Source organism: Mustela nivalis (genome assembly GCF_964662115.1).
Source record: "Mustela nivalis genome assembly, chromosome: X".
Taxonomy (NCBI): domain Eukaryota; kingdom Metazoa; phylum Chordata; class Mammalia; order Carnivora; family Mustelidae; genus Mustela; species Mustela nivalis.
In genome coordinates this window covers 25,352,731-25,373,093 of record NC_139040.1, presented here as the reverse complement: position 1 = coordinate 25,373,093, position 20,363 = coordinate 25,352,731, and the positions used below count along the sequence as shown (strand labels likewise).

The following is a 20,363-nucleotide window of genomic DNA, read 5'->3' as shown; positions in this document are numbered from 1 at the left end:
GCACTAGGTGGGATCATCCTCTGCCAATATTTAAGTTATTGGGATCAATAATAGCTGAAGTACCTGGTCTCCAAGGGTATGTTGCTATTCAAGACCCAGCTGTTATGCAGATGAACCGAATCCTGTGTACTGGTTGGGGGAGGTGGAGCAGCTGGGCTGGGCTGGCTGCGGGTAGTCATTGATCTCCTCTGAAGAGAGTCGGCGGCAGGGGGCGGCTTCCTGGCACAGGTGCACGCATGCGGAGGCGGCGGCGGCGGCGGGAGGGGTCTGAAGGTGAACTGGTTGTGTGGGCTGCTCTGCATGTCTAAAGAGGAGAGAAGAAAAACACCAAATAGAGACTTACTCTCCCACTTGGCAGTCAGGAAAACACAGCTTGTCAGACTGAGGATTTTAGAAGAATATAACCTGTGGGGTGGGGGCCGAGTCTCAAGTTCAGTCTATCTGTAAAAATGTCACTTAACTTACAAAAACACGTGCAGTACGCTTATGAAATGTAAAACATTCACAGTTGCATTTACATGCAAATTCTTCAGGGCTATAGCAGCTAAAAAGTAAATGAGACTGCCTCACACAATTTGTCATAGTTTCTGCTACCGAACAAATAAATCATCAAGAAGACACTAAGTTACAGAACAGAAGTGAGCCGATTTCCATCAGTTGCAAAAGTCTCACTTCAGAAAATACCAGTGAAAGGCACAAATTTGTTACAAAGAAATCATTCGACCCTCGAAATAAAAGTGTAAGGCCACCTTCTGGCTCACCGCAGGAAAGGATGCTAGCCTGCCTACCCAGGAGCAAATCCCTACTTCAGAAAAACAGCTCAGCTCCTTGAGTGTGGAACTCGACTGCCTGAAACTCATCTCTTCGCCAGCACCCATCCCCCCCCCCCCCCCCCCCGCCTGCCCCCAACTAAGAGTGCTACTTGTTAGAGGTAGGCTAAAAGGAGTTTGTTCAGGTTATTATATGTATTTCCATGGCTGTGCAGCACACAATCTGCTCCCCTCCCCCACCTGCCACACCTTTCTAGGAGCTCTGCCATATTAGCCGCAGCTTTGGCAGAAGGGAAACCATTTTTTTTTCTCTCTGCCTGTTTGCAGCGGGGGCAGCCTGGGACAGCGGTCCTCAGACTTCTGTTGTTGCTATTGTTTGGTATTTTTCCACTGTTTTCCTGGCAGGCACATGTATAGACAGCGAGTTAGAATTTGGCCCATGAGAAATGCCCCAATTAAACCCCTTTGAAAAGGAATCACTATTGTAGCTGATAGCCACCTCTTTTCTACAGGAGAAACATAATAGATGTCAAGTGATCTCTTGTAACACCAGCACGTTCTGGATAAACTTTGTAGACAGCATGGCTTTGTCCCACCTCCCAAATGACTGAGAGTTGAAAAGCAGAAAAATGCCAGAGGCTTTCCATGCCTAGCAAAAGGGCTCAGCTGGTTTGTGCTGAGACTCACTTTGCAGTGGCTGATCACAGGGAAAAAAATAACTTCTTTCCATCCTTTTACCTCAAACTTGAATTTCGAAGACACTGGCATGGTTTTCATATTTTAAAATAATACTGGTGCCCCAAGAGCATAACAAATTCTTGGCTATGTTTTCTACTTTAAATAAACTTGCTGTATGAAAAAGGAAAATGTACAAAAGATAGATAGGGAAAGGAGTAGTGATCATTCATTTTAATATAAAATATCCCTTTAGATAGTCCGCTACCCTTGGCTATTTAAAAGGAACTAAAATGCTTCATGAATTTTCAAAATCAGCCCCATTATTCCAGGCCCAGCCCAAATCCCATATCCACTAAAAATATCATCACAAGCACTTAACATCTCATTAATTTTTTTAAACCTCTGGGCTCACATTCATAACCATAACTAGAAGTATGCTTTCCATCTTTAGACTCAGAAAAGCATTAAATGTTGGAACCCCAAAGACCTTGAAGATACTTTCGTTTTGCAGATGAGAAAACTGATGTCCAGAGAACAGCTTGTCCAGGGACACTTGGCATGGCCAAAACTAGAACCCACGTCTCCTGACTCTCTGGCCAGTGCTCCATTCACTACATGTAGACCTTTGTCATACAAGCTTTCTTTACCCCCTTAAGCTTTAGAGACACAGACTCCTCCATATCTTCTGGATTTTTCACTTAAGACATACCACCTTCCATTGTGGTTATTTGTTTATATGTCTGTTTCCCTCCCTTAGATCTTATCTCCTTAAACGTGGAAAAGGAAGATGATTTGGTGTGCTAGTATGTGGTGCAGCATTGTGGAAAGAGCGTAGAATTTGGGGCTACGGCAAACCTGGGTTTGAGTTCTGCCTCTGTCATTTAGAAATGTTAACTCCTTATTTGTAAAATGGAGATAATCATCCTTTCTCTTAGCAATTAAATTTAATTCATGTAACGTGCTTGGACATAGTATGTCAATGACTGCTTGTTTATTAAATGTAGTCAAAGGATGAAACTTTCAGACTGGAAATGACTAGAGGGATCACCTAGTTCAGCTCTCCCTTCTCCTCTCTCCATTTTACAGATGAGGAACCAAGGCTCAGAGAGGTAACGTGACTTGCTCAAAGTCATTCACCTTGCATGAATTTGTCAGCCTATGTCTGATGACTCCCACCCAGCCCAGCCCAGCACTTTTTTCCATAAGGTATTTTGGAAAATAAATATGATTGTCTTCTCTGACTTTAACATTTACTATTCTTTTTTTTTTAAAGATTTTATTTATTTATTTGACAGAGAGAGATTACAAGTAGGCAGAGAGGCAGGCAGAGAGAGAGAGGAGGAAGCAGGCTCCCTGCTGAGCAGAGAGCCCAATGCGGGACTCGATCCCAGGACCCCGAGATCATGACCTGAGCCGAAGGCAGCGGCTTAACCCACTGAGCCACCCTGGCGCCCTAACATTTACTATTCTTATCATAACTTTGGCCCCTGGGTTTGCAATATTATAGTAGTCTCTTTGTTAGCCCATGTTTTTGTCTTATCTACCAAAATTGACTGCATATTTCATAGAGCAAGATCATCTCCTTTTCTTGCGTATCATATAAGCACAATGCTAGGTACAGGGTAAGATTCCTAAGAGCTTTTATTTCACTCCCCCATGGGACCTAGAGAACCCCTCTCCGTGTCCCCTGAGCTCTTTCATTCTGATGTGGCCATTGGGTATCTATTTGATAGTTCACAGAGCCAGTAGGTTTTCCCCTTCAAGGTCTCCCATCCAAGTACTAACCAGGCCCGACCCTGCTTAGCTTCCGAGATCAGACGAGATCGGGCGCGTTCAGGGTGGTATGGCCGTAGACTCCCCTTCAAGGTCTTAGTGAACTCTCTCCAACCGCCATGGAGAAGGACAGTGATACCCCAAAGAAGGTGCTTAAAATCATGTCCGTCCAAGACACGGAAAGAGCTGCAATGACACACTCTATGGACTTGCCATCTAAATCCATGAACTTAATGATGCAAGCAAGGGAAATGAAGGGTGGGAGTCCAGAGGCAGAAGAAGAAAAGGAATCAAGTTTAGGTCTTGGGTCCAGAACACCTCCAAATGACATGAGACATCTATTATCTTAATCAGTAGGTATTTGTGTCAGTATAGTTATTCAAAAGATACAAAGTCTCTATTCAGTACAATTGTTCAAAAGAATAATCACTCATTACCATCTGGATTTATTGCTTGCTAGATTTCCTTAAAATCTTTGCAACTCCTTTATTATGAAACATGATAAAAATTCTGCTTCATTGAAAAGTACAATCATGGTATTATTATAAAATATTATAGCACTTCTGCTACAGGTAGAACTGCTTTGTATAGTTATTTTGATTGTGTGTGTGGGGGGGGGGTTGATTTATAACTATTTTATTGTGTATTTTATTTCCACATTTTAAATATGCAGTGGTTTCCCTACTTGTTAATATTGTCTTTAAAAGCTTTTACAATATTGGATTGTGGAATTGAGTGGAATACATCCAGACCTTAAGCCCTTATGAAATGCAAATGATCTCAGCTTCATTCTTTTTTTCACCTCAGGAAAAAGATGGGGAGTGCACTTGCTCTCTTCCAAATGAAGTAATTTAATCCTTGGGCTCCATGAAATGGGATTTTCCAACATTAAACACTAATGAAAAATACATTAGGGTTCAGTGTCAGGAGCTTTAGAACACCAGTTCCAAGGGGTGAAGAGTCCACATGCACTCACTTCCAAATGTATCTGGCAGCCATACATTTCTGTGTCCAAGAGAGAGACACAGGGGAGGGGGGAGGTGTAGTGATTATGCAAATATGGATATCTGGACATACTTATAAACCTTTCTGAAAGTAAATTAAGATTTCAGATGGAAAGGTCTAATTCACATAATATACTTGGGTAGGATCCAGTTTCAGGTTTGAGGTCCAAAATAACTTGGTAAGAAAAATCTCCAGGCAAGGAAAATTCCTCCAAATTGTATATCTCAGGCATTTCAGGCGTGGCAAAACTGTTAACAGAAGTATAGGCCTTCAGAAACAACATTGCCATTGTCTCCAAAGGGAAGCGGGAAAAGAAAGTGGGCATGCCTAGTTGGGTTTTCTGTTTTTTTTTTTCTTTTAAATATTTTATTTATTTATTTGACAGACAGAGATTACAAGTAGGCAGAGAGGCAGGCAGAGAGAGAGGGGGAAGCAGGCTCCCCGCTGAGCAGAGAGCCCGATGTGGGGCTCGATCCCAGGACCCCGGGATCATGACGTGAGCCGAAGGCAGAGCCCTTAACTCATGGAGCAACGCAGGCCCTCTGGTTTTGTTGGTTTTTAGCTCGAGCAACTTTTCGCCAGAAATTAGAATACTTCTACTCAGAAACACTGTGGGGGAACTTATTGAAGGGTCCATTAGGGTGCCACCCCCTATGCTTCATTAACAGTCCATTGGGCTATAAGGTGATAGTTACATTCATTTCTAATGTTCATTGCCCTATGCAAAATCATGCACTGGAAAAGGGTTTATGGGGAAAAAGGGTCTGGAGCACAAGACCTGAAGTTTGCTTGTGAAAGTGGGTGTCAGATGGGTTGCAACTTACAAGTTACTGTGGAGTGATGGGAGGAGGGTTGTCTCAGTCACACAGAAAGATCTAACCCCAACTGTGGATGGGCGAATGTCCTAACAGAACGCGACCAGTTGTCCAAGACAACTGGTAGATGTTTCAGGTATATGCACGTGTGCATTTTGTATATTCCTACATGGTTTGTTCTGCTGGGTGCAGTTTTCTGCCTTCCCCAGTATTTTTAACAGATGGAATCACACATATGCAAACATGAAATTTGTCTTAAGTTCAAATTGTTCTCAAAGATACCAATAGCATGAGAACAAATTAATGTTTTCAAAACATGTGTTGTAGCAGAACTGACTGTACATGAAAATAATTTTCTGTAAGTGTTAAAAATAAATACTGTCATTAATACGGCAATGCCAAATGGATAATTCTTTTCTGAAAAATGTGACCAAAGTAGACACACCAGATCCCTGTTAACCAATCAAACTTTTCTGTACTGATACTAGGACAATAATCTTCAAAATGTCTTTTTTTCTTCCCCAAAGTTACTATGCAGTATATGTTGCCAAGAGAAGCACATACATTCTTTTTATTTTTAAAGATTTTATTTATTTATTTGACAGACAGACATCACAAGTCGGCAGAGGCAGGCAGAGAGAGAGGAGGAAGCAGGCTCCCTGCTGAGCGGAGAGCCCGATGCGGGACTCAATCCCAGGACCCTGGGATCATGACCTGAGCCGAAGGCAGAGGCTTAACCCACTGAGCCACCCAGGCACCCCGAGCACATACATTCTCAAAGGTATAGAAAAAGGTCACAGGGAGTCAGAAAACATGTCTGCCCTTCTTGGCCTTCAGTCTGTGTTTCATATAAGAATTTTTTTTTAAGGTGAACTTTGTTTTTTAAGATTTTGTTTATTTATTTGACAGAGAGAGATCACAAGTAGACAGAAAGGCAAGCAGAGAGAGGGGGTAAGCAGGCTCCCCGCTGAGCAGAGAGCCGGATGCGGGACTCGATCCCAGGACACTGAGATCATGACCTGAACCAAAGGCAGCGGCTTAACCCACTGAGCCACCCAGGCGCCCCTGTGTTTCATTACATCACTGGCCAAAGAGAAGATGGAGGGACAATACCTCGTCGGCAGCTCCAGAATCAAAAGATTCCTGAAAACTGTTTTTCTTTCTCATTCATTTGGTAGCAAAACTTGATCTAAACTGAAATAAAGGTATTTATGGTCTTTATTTCATTTAGAGAATTTTTATACATTTAGTTACAGAAATATTGATGCATTATTAAAGGATGCTGAGAGTTACATAACATATAATATATGCATGGCATTACCTGTGTAAAACCTGAAAAATTCTGAATTTTGAAACAAAAGGACCCCAAAGATTTTTGATGAAGGATTATGGGCCTGTATTAGTATTTAACCGCCTCTCTGAACTCTTATGAGGTAACATTAATTAATGCTTATGAAGGCCCTGGTAATCTACATGAGCAAGGAACATCAGGGCACCAAGGGTTATTGCCATAACTACTTGTGTCAAGTCTCTTGAGGCCAATTATAAGCCTTTGGTTCCCTGGGTTGCTTTTCTAAGCTGTTCGCCCTCCTAGGCAGAAGAGGAAATAAAGAGGATATGGTTTAAAATAAAGAGGAGAGGTTTATTATTAATATTAACTATTACTACTAATTCTAAATGTATATTACTACTTTATACTACTTTACTTTCCACAAGGAGCTTTCACAACCTGTGAGGAGGTGGTTTATAAATTCGCATGTTATGGCTAATATCCATTAACTTGATAGTGCTTGGTGATCACCAAATTAGTCTTAAGTGTATCTGGCTGTGGACGTTTCTGTTCTCCACCTTATAATTATTATTAGAGGCTCAAAGAATATGAAGGTAAGAAAATTGGTTTTCAGAAGAAAATTGAGTAAACAGGTACACCTTATCATTTCCCTGGCTCAAATAATACAACTTTAATATTAATGTACCCTTAGCCTTCAATAAAAGCAGATTCATTAGTTAAATAAACAATTAGATTGAGAACGGAAATAAAGTCTATTAAATAGCTAATGTTTAATAGATATTTGTGTGTATGTATGGGCATGTATATGAGTGAGACAGACAAGAGAAAGAGGCAGCAGGAGAGAGAAACAGAGAATTGGCATTTAAAGCACATGACTGCAGGAGAAGAGTCACAGAAGATCTGGGGGGAAGGTCAACTTTTCCAGTTTACATGGTTTCAGTCTGGTTCTAGATGACTGCACTATGCATGGTTCCAGGGCTCTGCGATGCTGCATACTATCTTTGAGACTGTGAAGTATATCCTTTGAGGACTTCGAATGGTTCTCTTACCAAGACAGCAAGTAAAAGAGTATGCTCTATTAATTTTTGTCAGTTAGGTTGATCTTTGGTACAAACATTGAAAATAAAGGTCAACATTGAAGCACCTACACTCCTTTGACATGTTTATGCTGAAACTTGTATTTACACTTTAGTCTCTCCATAAACTGATGCTTATCTTCAAAGGATGTGCTGGTCTACCTCCAGCAAGTTTGAGCTTCTTATTTTCCAGGTCTCATTAATTTATTTTCTTATTCTCCTGTGTATTGTACAAGCTACACATTTCCCAACCCATTTCTCCCTGTTACAGGGGGAATCCAACTGTGCTGTGCACTGTATTGGCTTTACATAGCGCAATTAGCCAATCTTACGAATAATAGTCAATATTCCTGCCAATAAGTGGCTGGTTTGTTAACTCAATCAACTCTCTGACACAGATTAAGACAAACAAACTAGGACTTCACAATCAAGAAAAAAAAAGACAGGACTGTGGCTAAATGCTGTTTTCCTTAAATTATTGAAATGTTCAAGCTACCTAATTTTCTTGGTTGTGAAAATACAGGATGGATACATTCTTGCTTATATTTTCAGAGCAGTTTGGCAATGTTATAAAAAAAGGAAAAGTGAGGTCGATACAATTGCTACCTATTCATTTTCCTAAATAGAGTGGTAAAGAGCTCTACTTTATAGTATGACTTGGAATTTTAAATGTCAAATTCTAAATATTAATATACAGTATTAATTAACAATTGAAATTAGTGGTTGGCCAAAGCCTTTTTCACTGTGGTCTTGAAGGAAACTCTATTATCCATTATGTACCAGGAAACAAGAAATAGATAATTGCCCTGTTTTATCTTATGCTGACAATGATGCTGTGGCTTCCATTATTAGGCAGTGAAGTATATCAAAAAGAAAATATAAGAAAGTAATGATCCTTAAAAGTTCATATTTACTTTATCCTCAAACCAAAGTTGTATGTAGGTATTTCAATTATTTTCAATCCCAAGTTCATTATTTATTTGCAAGTAGGTAATGAGGGTTATGAATTAATTGACAGTGAATCATTTAATAAATTAGCTAATAACATATTCTGGAATTTTACAAAGTTTTCACTTTCAGAGCTTTGGTTTTTTTTTTTATTAGACTATTACAAATGGTCATCCTGTATTTGTTCAAAAAGCAATGGATAAAAATCATTTTAATGTTATTTATGAAAATGGAACTCTGAATGTTTGGAGCACAAATCAAGAAAACATTATGACTGTGTTTGAAACTCTAAGAAAAATATTTTTCATACTACCATATGTTAAATAATGAGGGCAAGCTATACTAAGAGTAATAAAAACAAGAAGTAAAAGACAAAGCAATCCTACAGGATAGGAACAAAGCATGGAGGACTAAGGAAGGCTGGGGAGGTTTTAGCCCCTCCACTCCAAACTTTATTTCAAGTAAAGACTGAAGAAATGTACTGATTATTAATACCATTATCTAACCAATACTATCTGGCTATTTGGTGAAAAATGTTCCACATATTCTGTAGTTCCTCTCCCCCAGCATGACTTTAGGAAGAAAGGAGACCTGTGGACATCCAATGGGGTGGTGAAGATGAGTTCTAGTATGTATACCTGGGGATTGAACAGGTACATAGCTACCACCCGAAACAGTGTGGGACAGACAGCACTGTTACAATAGCATTCACAAGACCAGACAATTCTCACATTTCACCCACCTTTTGCCAGAGTTCAGCAAGTTCTCAACTATAAGATCCAAACATACCAAAGTTTGATGATCAACTGTGATCCCATAAACCATTCTGATCACTAGTTCCTACACCCACTTCCTGGTAAAACGATTATACGCATACCATGGGGGTGATGAAAAATTTGTTTATTCCTCCTCTCCAAAATAGAAAATGGGGCAGGGTGGGGATTGGGAACAAAAATCTTGGTATTCTCACGGGACTGTTATACACATGTACATGTTATTCAAATATGTTGGGGCCAAAAAAAAATGAGAATTGTGATTCTTAAAAATTAAATTAATTGATTTTCAGCATAACAGTATTCATTGTTTTTGCACCACACCCAGTGCTCCATGTAATCCTTGCCCTCTCTAATAACCACCACCTGGTTCCCCCAACCTCCCACCCCCCACCCCGCCCCTTCAAACCCCTCAGGTTGTTTTTCAGAGTCCATAGTCTCTCATGGTTCACCTCCCCTTCCAATTTCCCCCAACTCCCTTCTCCTCTCTAACTCCCCTTGTCCTCCATGCTATTTGTTATGCTCCACAAATAAGTGAAACCATATGATAATTGACTCTCTCTGCTTGACTTATTTGAGAATTGTGATCTTGATGGCTGATGGTAGAATACAACTGGCTGCCATCAACCTTTTTGCCTGATCTTTGGGTTACTGAGGGAGTTTCCTAATAGGTATGAACTGGAAAGTGATAGTTATATAGGAGGGAGAGAGTAGGTTTTATTTCCCAGCTTGCAATCAAGCTACGAATCTCCTTGTCTTACATCAGGATCTAGGTCTGAATCGTCTTTATATCTCCCAAACACTTAGCCCATAATTTCAGTCACTGCAAGGTTAAAATTTTGTTTATTCATGAGTTTAATTAATTGGAATAATTCAAAGTTTTGGTTGGAATTTAAGTAAGTTTATTTTATTAAAAAACAATTACAATATCTACGGTGTGAGAGAATGTTTTATGATGCCAAATATCTTATTTGATTGAATTCTTCCCGTTCCTAACAGTTGTTTTGGCATTGTGTGGGCACAGCTTGTATCTGAAGCTTTCTGCCTGAAATGTTCATTGATTAATTTCCTCCTTATTACAAATTTTCATTTTCTAGTTTTTCAACATGTTATTTTAGTGAGATGCTAAAGAGAGCTGTTTGTTGGAGAGGTGCCAACATTCAGATATATTACTAAGCCTGCCTTATAAACTTTGCTTATGCTAAGCTATGCATATTTAACTCATTTTATTTTTCCTTCAAAATCTGATTCATTCCCTCAATTACATTACTGCTTATCTCCCTGGACTCCCTCCAATTTAACTAGGTCTTTATGGTTCCCCAAACAAAATGCAAGATTCTGGATGAACATCATCCAGAATACAAAAAAGTTATCTGACAAATTCTTTTGTAATGATGTCTTTTCACATGTAGCCTCAAATTACATATAGATTGCACTTGAGACTTCATTAACTGGAAGATGGCTAATGAAGTCACAAGAAGGCAGCTCAATTAGGAAACATACTGATATATTGATATAGATGTGTTTGCTAGTGGATCAAGTGAAATGTCCATCAAAATGAGCAAATTAGTGGAATCTACTAATATAACGTTAGAGTAGATTGAATAAGTGGTGAATTCAGACAGGTTCCTCCCCACCCTACCATGTAGATGCCTTGGGAAAACTAAAAAAATTAGCTTGTTTCAAGGGGAAGACAGTCAGCTGGCATAAACAGGAGAAAAAATGAGAACAGATGTTGAAGAAACTATTAGTATGAGACTATACTAATAAAGATAAATGGTAATCCTAGAAATTAAGGAAATACTCCATAGGTAGTGACTGATAACTCTTTAACAAAGTATCTTAAGCAACTTAATTCTTAGTTAAGGTCATTTAAATAACTTTTTTCAAATGGTTCTTGGGGGAAACATTTTATGTACAATAGAAGACCTGCTGAGAGGGACAGAGGATTAAACACACATGCTTATAAGAAGCAGTTTTCAAAGAGACCTCTTGCAGTGCTTGAAATCAGTGAACGAGTGCAGAGAAACTCCTTCCTGTGTATTAATACTCTGGGTCTACACCAGACCCAACTGAAGAGTGTGATCTGGTGATGATGGGTGAGATGACAACCTGGACTTGATTCGAGTTTGTTTTTGCTTTGGTTTACTCACCAACTGCAAGTAAGCACACAAAGGATACAAATAAAATTAGAATGCAGGCATGTGTACATGGCTCCATGCTGCGTTCCTTGTACTCCACAAAGGCAAGCCTTGATTTGGTAGTATTGTTGGCCTGCAGACAGTGATGAGTCTAACAAGGTGCAAGAACATATTACTATGAGATTGTGGTCTTTTGTACTTTCAGCCTCATTAGTATTTGGAAGCAGCTTATATAAAGCCTAATTCTGTTACTCAGGAAGTCCTATCATGCAGGTTTCATGTCATGCGCTCCAATCCCCAAATTCTTGCTACAGCAGCACTAGGACAAATTATCCCTTCTGTGTATAGACAATACAGGGCCTAGGTGTTGCCCACGTACACTCCCTTACAGGACTTCTCTGGGCAGGTCTGGCCATAGTCTCCCACGGGGCCTTCTAGTAGTGATCATCAAAAGTCAGTTGCAGGTCAAGGTATAGAGATACAGTATTATCGCTTATAACTTTCCAAAGAAATGATGGAGAAGCCAAAGTAGAGAAGGGATTAAATCTAACTGTCATGGAACATGTTATACTCAGAAGTAGCAGATAAAGAGGAAAGTATCTTGGTTTCATTTGTTTACATTCAATAACATGAATCAAGTAGAGCATTTTCTCAACTACCAATTTACTTGTTTAGAGGAACTCATCTCTGTGTGACCTGTTGAAATTAGCGAGAACATTGGGACATTTCCTGATGAGGTAGTAGTTGAGTTACAGACATTAGGATCAGATCAGTCTGCATTGAAATCACAGCTCCACTACATACTATCTGTTTGATAGTGAGCAATCAAACCTTTACAAGCCTCTGTCTCCTTATTTGTAAAATAGGGATTCTTTTTTTTTTTTTTTTAGATTTTATTTATTTATTTATTTGACAGAGAGAGAGATCACAAGTAGGCAGAGAGGCAGGCAGAGAGAGAGAGAGGAGGAAGCAGGCTCCCTGCTGAGCAGAGAGCCCGATGCGGGACTCGATCCCAGGACCCAGATCATGACCTGAGCCGAAGGCAGTGGCTTAACCCACTGAGCCACCCAGGCGCCCGTAAAATAGGGATTCTAAAAAAATATCTCAATGTTTTTTTGAGAGTTAAATGAGGTCACATGTATAAAGCACTTACTAGAGACTGCCTGGCACGTAGAACCACTAAGTAATATTATTAAAAGCATGATTAATTATTGAACTCAGCAAAATTTATAAAATTCAGGTACCATCTAGTAAGTAACTTAAGAGAAAAGCTATCTGATTCCAACATCTTTGATTATTTAAAACTCTCCATTAGAATTAAAAAACATTTTACAATTTTCACACATTTCTTATTTTCTTCAAAATGGTTCTAAGAAGCTATTATTGAAGTCATGAGTCAATATAAGAACAGTTGACTCCTTTCCTGTTCCTCCAAGCCACACCAAACACTCTCTATTGATTAGCTTTCTTATTATGCTCTCAGTCCCTTTTACTTCAGATAACAGACTCTATTTCATGATTTTTTATTTAAGTGCTCTGAGTGCATTCACTTGCATTTTCTCCTATACTAAATGATTTGGGGGTATACATGCATTTCTAAAGTATTTATTGCAGTAACACCTTGGGACTTTAACATTTGAGCAAAGGATATGAAGAAAAACCATTTTCATGAATACAACATTAGTGCTTTGTATTTAGGAAGCACCTTTCATCTGCATCTCTCAAAGACCTTCACAAATATTATCTGATGCTTTATTCACTTATCTGATGCTTTATTCACTGGGCAAAGCTGCAAGCAAAACTGGCTTTCAAAGAATTCCCTCAAAGTATATAAAATCCCACGAGGGAAGGAGTGCAGATAGCTGGATAAAGTGTCAGGAATATTCAGAGACATTTTAAAATAGCATATAGCAAAATGCCACAGAACAAACTATGTCTGCTACTTAGAAGTATGGTGTTCCATAGGCATAGCTTTCATATTAAATAAATACACAGGAACTTTGTCATATTGGCACCAGGATCGACATCCACATTATAAGCTAATGATATTTGAGCAATTATGTAACTATGTGTCACCCTAATTTGTGGTAGATGACTTGCCTTATACTATATCCAAATATATTTATTTTAAAGCTTTGCATATTAATGATACTCTAGTATAGTACATGTAAAGAGCATGGACATTAGACCAAGGCTGTATGCTAAGTACTTAGCAGATTGCCTGGTAGATGTTATAAACTTGGTTAATTTTAGTTACCAATATACTCATAACCATAATTGTTCTCATGAATTTAGATTAGAAGACAGATGTTTTTCAAAGAATTCAGTGTTGCTGCTGCTCCTACAGTATCCCCCCCTTACTCATGGAGGATGCACTCCAAGACCCCCAGTGGATGCCTGAAACCAGGGGTAGTACTGAACCATACATGCCTATGATAAAGCTTAGGTTATAAATTAGACACAGTAAGAGATTAACAATAATAACTAACAATAAAATAGAGCAATTATAACAGCATACTATAATAAAAATTATGGGAATGTAATCTCTCCCTCAAAATATCTTATTGTACTATACTCACCCTTCATCGTGTGATGATATGAGCTGATAAAATGCCTGTGCGATGAGAGGAAGTCAGGTGAGTGATGTGGACTTTGTGACGTAGCGTTAGACTACTATTGACCTCCTGACAATATGTCAGAAAGAAGATCATCTGCTTTTGGAGTGTGATTGACAAGGCTTGCTAAAACTGCAGAAAGCAAAACTGCGGAAAAGAAGGAACTACTATAGTTCTTTATCTATATCTTGTTAAGATATGTACCTGTGTATGTCTTATTAAGATATGTACCTGTGAAGTAAGATGAAAGGAAAAATACATCCCTTTTCTCTTTTAGGAGCAGCAGCTCAAGATGGGGAAAGGCATGGCTACTCAGATGTTAAGACCTCTTCTGACCTTCCTGAAATCATTTACATAATGTCTTGTCACAGAGACTATAGCTATGGATTTGTTATTAAAACAGATCATACCAGATTAGGGGCTTTTCATAATCCAAAAGACATAAATGACTTAGAAGAGTTTTAATCAATTGTGTTGGTGCCATGAAAACAAAACATTAGCCTAAACACATTCATTGTGAAGATATTATCAGCTTTATGTACTGCTTCTTTGTGTTATTATTCTTGTACCTCTCTATTCTATCTTCCTGCTCACATAATTAGTATGCTATGACACTGGACTATCTAAAAAATTGTTAAGAAAATGGGATTTTGAAAATATTCTAAGGAGATAAATTTTTTCTATTTTTTTAAAGAAAATTTGATGTTTTAAGGTCATACATTGTACGCATTTTAGAGACAGAGAAGTGAAGAATTTAGCCCTAGGCATTAGGTCCTGTGGCATTGAACTGACTCTGTTTACTGTCACTCAGCCATCTTTCCCGGGATTCAAAGCAAACCCTATTGACAGTACTTCTATCACACTTGCCATTCCTATTTATTGTAAACATTGAAGATAAAATTCTGGGACTGAATTAGCTATGTAACAACTTACAATAAAATCCATGTAATGGGTTACTTTATTTGTAGATGCAATTCAATATGCTCATGCATGCATCATTAAATGTTTCCTTCTAATTCTCAGTAGCAAATATCCTCATTTCAGTAGTACTTATATAATTTATGTGATACTTATTAATAGTCTTTAACTTATTTAGTATAACATTTTATCCCAAGTTGATCCTGAAAATATCAGAAGAGATTGCTTAATGGGCTTTCTTTAAAAAGAAAACTGAATGATTTATTTACACTATTTTTCTATCTGCACATTAAAACCTTATCATATTGCCAGAACAAACAATCCTAAAATTTATATGGAACCAGAAGAGACTCTGAATTGCTAAGGAAATGTTGAAAAAGAGAAGCGAAGCTGGGGTCATCACTTTGCCTGATTTCAAGCTTTATTACAAAGCTGTGATCACCAAGACAGCATGGTACTGGCACAAAAACAGACACATAGACCAGTGGAACAGAGTAGAAAGTCCATATATGGACCTGCAACTCTATGGTCAAATAATCTTCGACAAAGCAGGAAAGAATATCCAGTGGGAAAAAAAAATAGTCTCTTCAATAAATGGTGCTGGGAAAATTGGACAGTTATGTATAGAAAAATGAACCTTGACCATTCCCTTATGCTACATACAAAGATAAACTCAAAATGAATAAAAGACCTCAACATGAGGCAGGAATCTATCAAAATCCTAGAGGAGAACATAGGCAGTAACCTCTTTGACACTGGTCACAGCAACTTCTTTCAAGACATGTCTTCAAAGGCAAAGGAAACAAAAGCGAAAATGAACTGGGACTTCATCAAGATCAAAAGCTTCTGCACAGCAAAGGAAACAGTCAACAAAACAAGGAGGCAACCCATGGAATGGGAGAAGATATTTGCAAATGACAATACAAAGGGCTGATAACCAAGATCTATAATGAACTCCTCAAACTCAACACACACAAAACAGACAATCATATCAAAAAATGGGCAGAAGATATGGACAGACACTTCTCCAATAAAGACATACAAATGGCTAACAGACACTTGATAAAAATGTTTATCATCATTAGCCATCAGGGAGATTCAAATCAAAACCACATTGAGATAGCACCTTATGCCAGTTAGAATGGCCAAAATCAACAAGACAGTAAACAACAAGTGTTGGAGAGGATGTGGAGAAAGGGGAACCCTCTTACACTATTGGTGGGGATGCAAGTTGGTGCAGCCACTTTGGAGAACAGTGTGGAGATTCCTTAAGCAATTAAAAATAGATCTACCATACGACTCCAATTGCACTCCTGGGTATTTACCCAAAGATACAAATGTAGTGAAAAGAAAGGCCATATGTACCCCACGTTCATAGCAGCAATGGCTGCAATCACCAAACTGTGGGAAGAGCCAAGATGCCCTTCAACAGACGAATGGGTAAAGAAAATATGGTCCATATATGCAATGGAGTATTATGCCTCCATCAGAAAGGATGAATACCAACTTTTGAATCAACATGTATGGGACTGGAAGAGATTATGCTGAGTGAAATAAATCAAGCAGAGAGAGTTAATTATCATATGGTTTCGCTTATTTGTGGAGCATAAGGAAGAACATGGAGGACACTAGGAGAAGGAAAGGAAAAGTGAATTGGGGGAAAGTGGAGGGGGAGACGAACCATGAGAGACTGTGGACTCTGAGAAACAAACTGAGGGTTTTGGAAGGGAGAGGTTTGGGGGGATGGGTGAGCCTAGGGGTGGGTATTAAGGAGGGCGTGTATTGTATGAAGCACTGGGTGTGGTGCATAAACAATGAATCTTGGAACACCGAAAAAATAAAATAAAAACTAAAAAAACCCTTACCATATTTACTAATGAAACAGTATGGCTATAAAATAAATTCTCATTTTATATAATTTGCATTCATGATGACCATCTATCTATTCACAGAAACTATCAAACTAGTTTCAAATAAATATTATTAAAATAACATGGATATCCTGAAACTATGAGTCATGGATGAGCGTTTTCCGTTTCTAAAGACATGCTAAAGTTCCAGCAATGGATAATGATGAGGTTATGGTAGTCCAAGTAGCTACTACAAGTGTCCCTCAATAAAACAGCTCTAATGGTTGGTCTATTATACAAATCCACAGTGTAATACTTTATGGATATGCCAAAATCTGAAGTCTAAAAACCCTAGGGGTATTAGATCTCTTTTCTTTTAAAGAAAATTAAATATTATTTTATATTTTATGGACTTTTGTGACTTGTTTTGCACCAATTACTATATTCTTCATAATACATTCTAATCTAATTTATACAGCACCTCCATTTGAAAGACCTGAAAAATGTAAAAACAAACAAAAAAAACAAACCCCTAATGATCTAAACATTGCAAGAGAGGTTTGTTTATATAGGAATCTAATGGATATAAGTGTCTATCTGAACAACAGTGATTTTCTAAAATGACTTTTTAGGGGTGCCTGGGTGGCTCAGTCATTAAGTGTCTGCCTTTGGTTCAGATCATGATCCTGGGCTCTTTGGGATCGAGCCCTGCATCAGTCGGGCTCCCTACTCAGTGGGAAGCCTGCTTCTTCCTCTCCCACTCTTCTGTTTGAATTCTCTCTCTCTCTCTTTCTCCCTCTCTCTGTGAAATAAATAAAATCTTTAAGAAAATGACTTTTTAAATGATTACTCATTATGTGCAGCAAAAGAAACAATGTACAGAGTGAAAAAGCGAACTACAGAATGGGAGAAAATATTTTCAAACAATATATCTGATAAGAGGGTACTATCAGGAATAAAGAAATCTTAAAACTCAACAATAACAAAAGATAACCTGTTTAAAAAAAATAGGCAAAGGACTTGAGGAGACATTTCTTTCAAGAAGATATATAAATGACCAACAAGCATATTGAAAAGATGCATCAACATCCTCATGAAAATGCAAATCAAAACCACAATGACATATTCTTGACACACATTAGGATGGCCACTATCACAAAACAACAACAACAACAACAAGAAAAACAACCAGAAAATAAGATTTGGAGAGGATACAGAGAAACTGGAAATTTGTGCATCACTGGTAGAAATGTAAAATGTTACAGATCCTATGGAAAATAAGTATAAATGTTCTTCAAAGACATTAGAAAACAGAATTACCATATATCTGGCAATCCCACTTCTGACTATACATTCAAAGTAACTGAAAACAGGACCTTGAAAATATATTTGCACATCCATGTTCATGGAAGCATTGGTCACACTAGCCAAAGTTGGAAGCAATGTCAATGTCCATTGATGGATGAATTGAAAAGGAAAACATTGTATATACATACTATGGAACATTATTCAGCTTAATAAATAATAAAATCCTGTCATACAATGCAACATGGATTGAACCTTGAGGATATTACATATGAAATAAGCCAGTCACAAAAATACCATGTAGTTCTACTTATGTGAGGTATCTAATCAAACTTTTAGGAGGAAAATGGTCAGGGGCTGAGGGAAGGAGAAATTGGGGAGCTGCTATTCAATGGGAATAGTTTTGGTTTCCCAAGATAAAAAAGTTCTAGAGAGCCCTTGCACAACAGTATGTATATAAGTAACAGTGTTCCACTATACACTTAAAAATGGTTACAATGGCAAATTTTGTTATTTGTTCTTTTGGCCACAGTAGGAAAGTCATGCCATTCCTTCACTAATTGCTTCTTTATTTTACTTCAGTCATACAGTGATTGATAGTGTGATAATGTAGGTTAGTGACATCAAAGTGTAGCCAAATCCAAGCATTATGAAGAGGGTGGGCCAATTAGATGATTACATGATTATCATCGTGAATCTTGCTGGTAGCAAAAAGAAATATGATGTTCTTGGTCATTTATGCTTTAATGGGTAAGCACAGTTTTAATGCACTGAATTCTGTTAACAGATATAGCTCATTCTTTAATTTACATATTAAAAAGAGAAAAGTGATTGCATTTGGAAATTTGGGACTTTATCAAATGATGATAAAAAAAACACAATTACTTACTACTCACCAAAATCTGGAGGTAATAAAATGATATATAGGCAAGAGTCTTTATAAGGCCAGGCTGTCATAACAGAATGCCATAGACTGAGTGGCTAAAACAACAAAAAAATTTTTTTCTCATGGGTCTAGAGGTGAGAAGCCCCAGATTAAGGTGCCAGCATGGTTGGTTTCTGGTGAAGGCTTTCTTCCTCACTTGGAATTGTCTGCCTTCTCATTGAATCCTCATGTGACAGGGAGAGAGTGAAGGAGCAGGCTCTCTGATGTCTCTTCTTATAAGGGTACTAATCCCATCGTGAGGGCTCTGTCTTTATGGCCTCATCTAAACCTAATTATCTCCCACGAATTTGCGTGTCATCCTTGCGCAGGGGCCATGCTAATCTTCTCTGTATCGTTCCAATTTTAGTATATGTGCTGCCGAAGCGAGCACCCTAATTATCTCCCAAAGGCCCATCTCCAAATCCCATCATATTGAGGGTTAGGGCTTCAACAATATGAATTTGGAGAAGACACAGTTCAGTACCCAGCCCCAACCTATGCTTCAGTTGATCAGATACTGTATTACCAGTAAATAAGTATTTTCTAAGACCTGTGTTTTACAAACTGGTTTATTTTCTATCATAGTTTACAGTCCATATTATGTATCATACTTTCTCTCACATAGATGATTTTAAACTTTTTTCTCACTATACTTTACAAACCACACTAAATGCAACAATTTATGAACTAGCATATTTAACAATTATTTTCTCATTTGGAATTAAAATATCTAAACACTAGTATAATTAATCTAGAGCAGATCAGTTCTCAGACATTCTAAGTAAATGGTTTTCTACTGTAATTACTCTCAGTTCTCAGAGAGTTGCAAATATCATTCTGTAAATACACCATTCCCATTATAAGATGTAGTAAGTTATTGTGAGGATATAGTTGCTAGTGCAATCCATAAATACAATGAAATTTAAGACAAGGAAAATGAAGTGTGGAAAATTTGTTATTTGCCCATGATCACATGGTCTCCAAGGGTAGCACTTGTGATGAGGATGCCTTTACTTGCTATCATAACAACTTTGTACCTTTACACCAAATGGTCAGCATCATGTCTTTCAGAAAATAAACTACAGTGTGGACTAAGAAGAGCAAAAATACATTTGTGCGAATTCTTTATTGACTAACCTCATTGCAAAGATTGCAGACATCGATCTGCCATTCAATCCTTTCTCCCCCTCCGCAAACATATGTATTAACCTGAAAACTCGCAAGAAATAGTGGTGGTCATCAGAGAAAAAGGTCATACAACTGACAGAGGGTAAGGTTAAGCACATACATATAAACACAACTGACTGAGCAGGGAATAGTGAATGGTGGCAGAGTTAAAAAAGATAAGAGACTAGTCAGTAAGATTTCACCGAAAAGTTGACTGATACATGGGTATGGGAAAAGGCCCAACTGAAAGAGATCAGTTTGTTGACGGCTTAGTGAACTGTGTATGGGAATGGCAAGGTGGCAGAGGCAAACA

General features: G+C 38.1%; 1 protein-coding gene across 7 annotated transcripts in view; it reads right to left on the bottom strand.

Moving 5' to 3' along the window:
* The window catches only part of TENM1 (teneurin transmembrane protein 1), an 801,322-nt gene that overhangs the window by 340,546 nt on the left and 440,413 nt on the right, over window positions 1-20,363 (bottom strand). For all 7 annotated transcript variants that reach the window (XM_082717245.1, XM_082717244.1, XM_082717248.1 and 4 more), the window contains one exon: window positions 64-304. In XM_082717245.1, coding sequence (XP_082573371.1) covers window positions 64-304 — 241 coding nt within the window. The remainder of the gene's footprint in view (window positions 1-63; window positions 305-20,363) is intronic.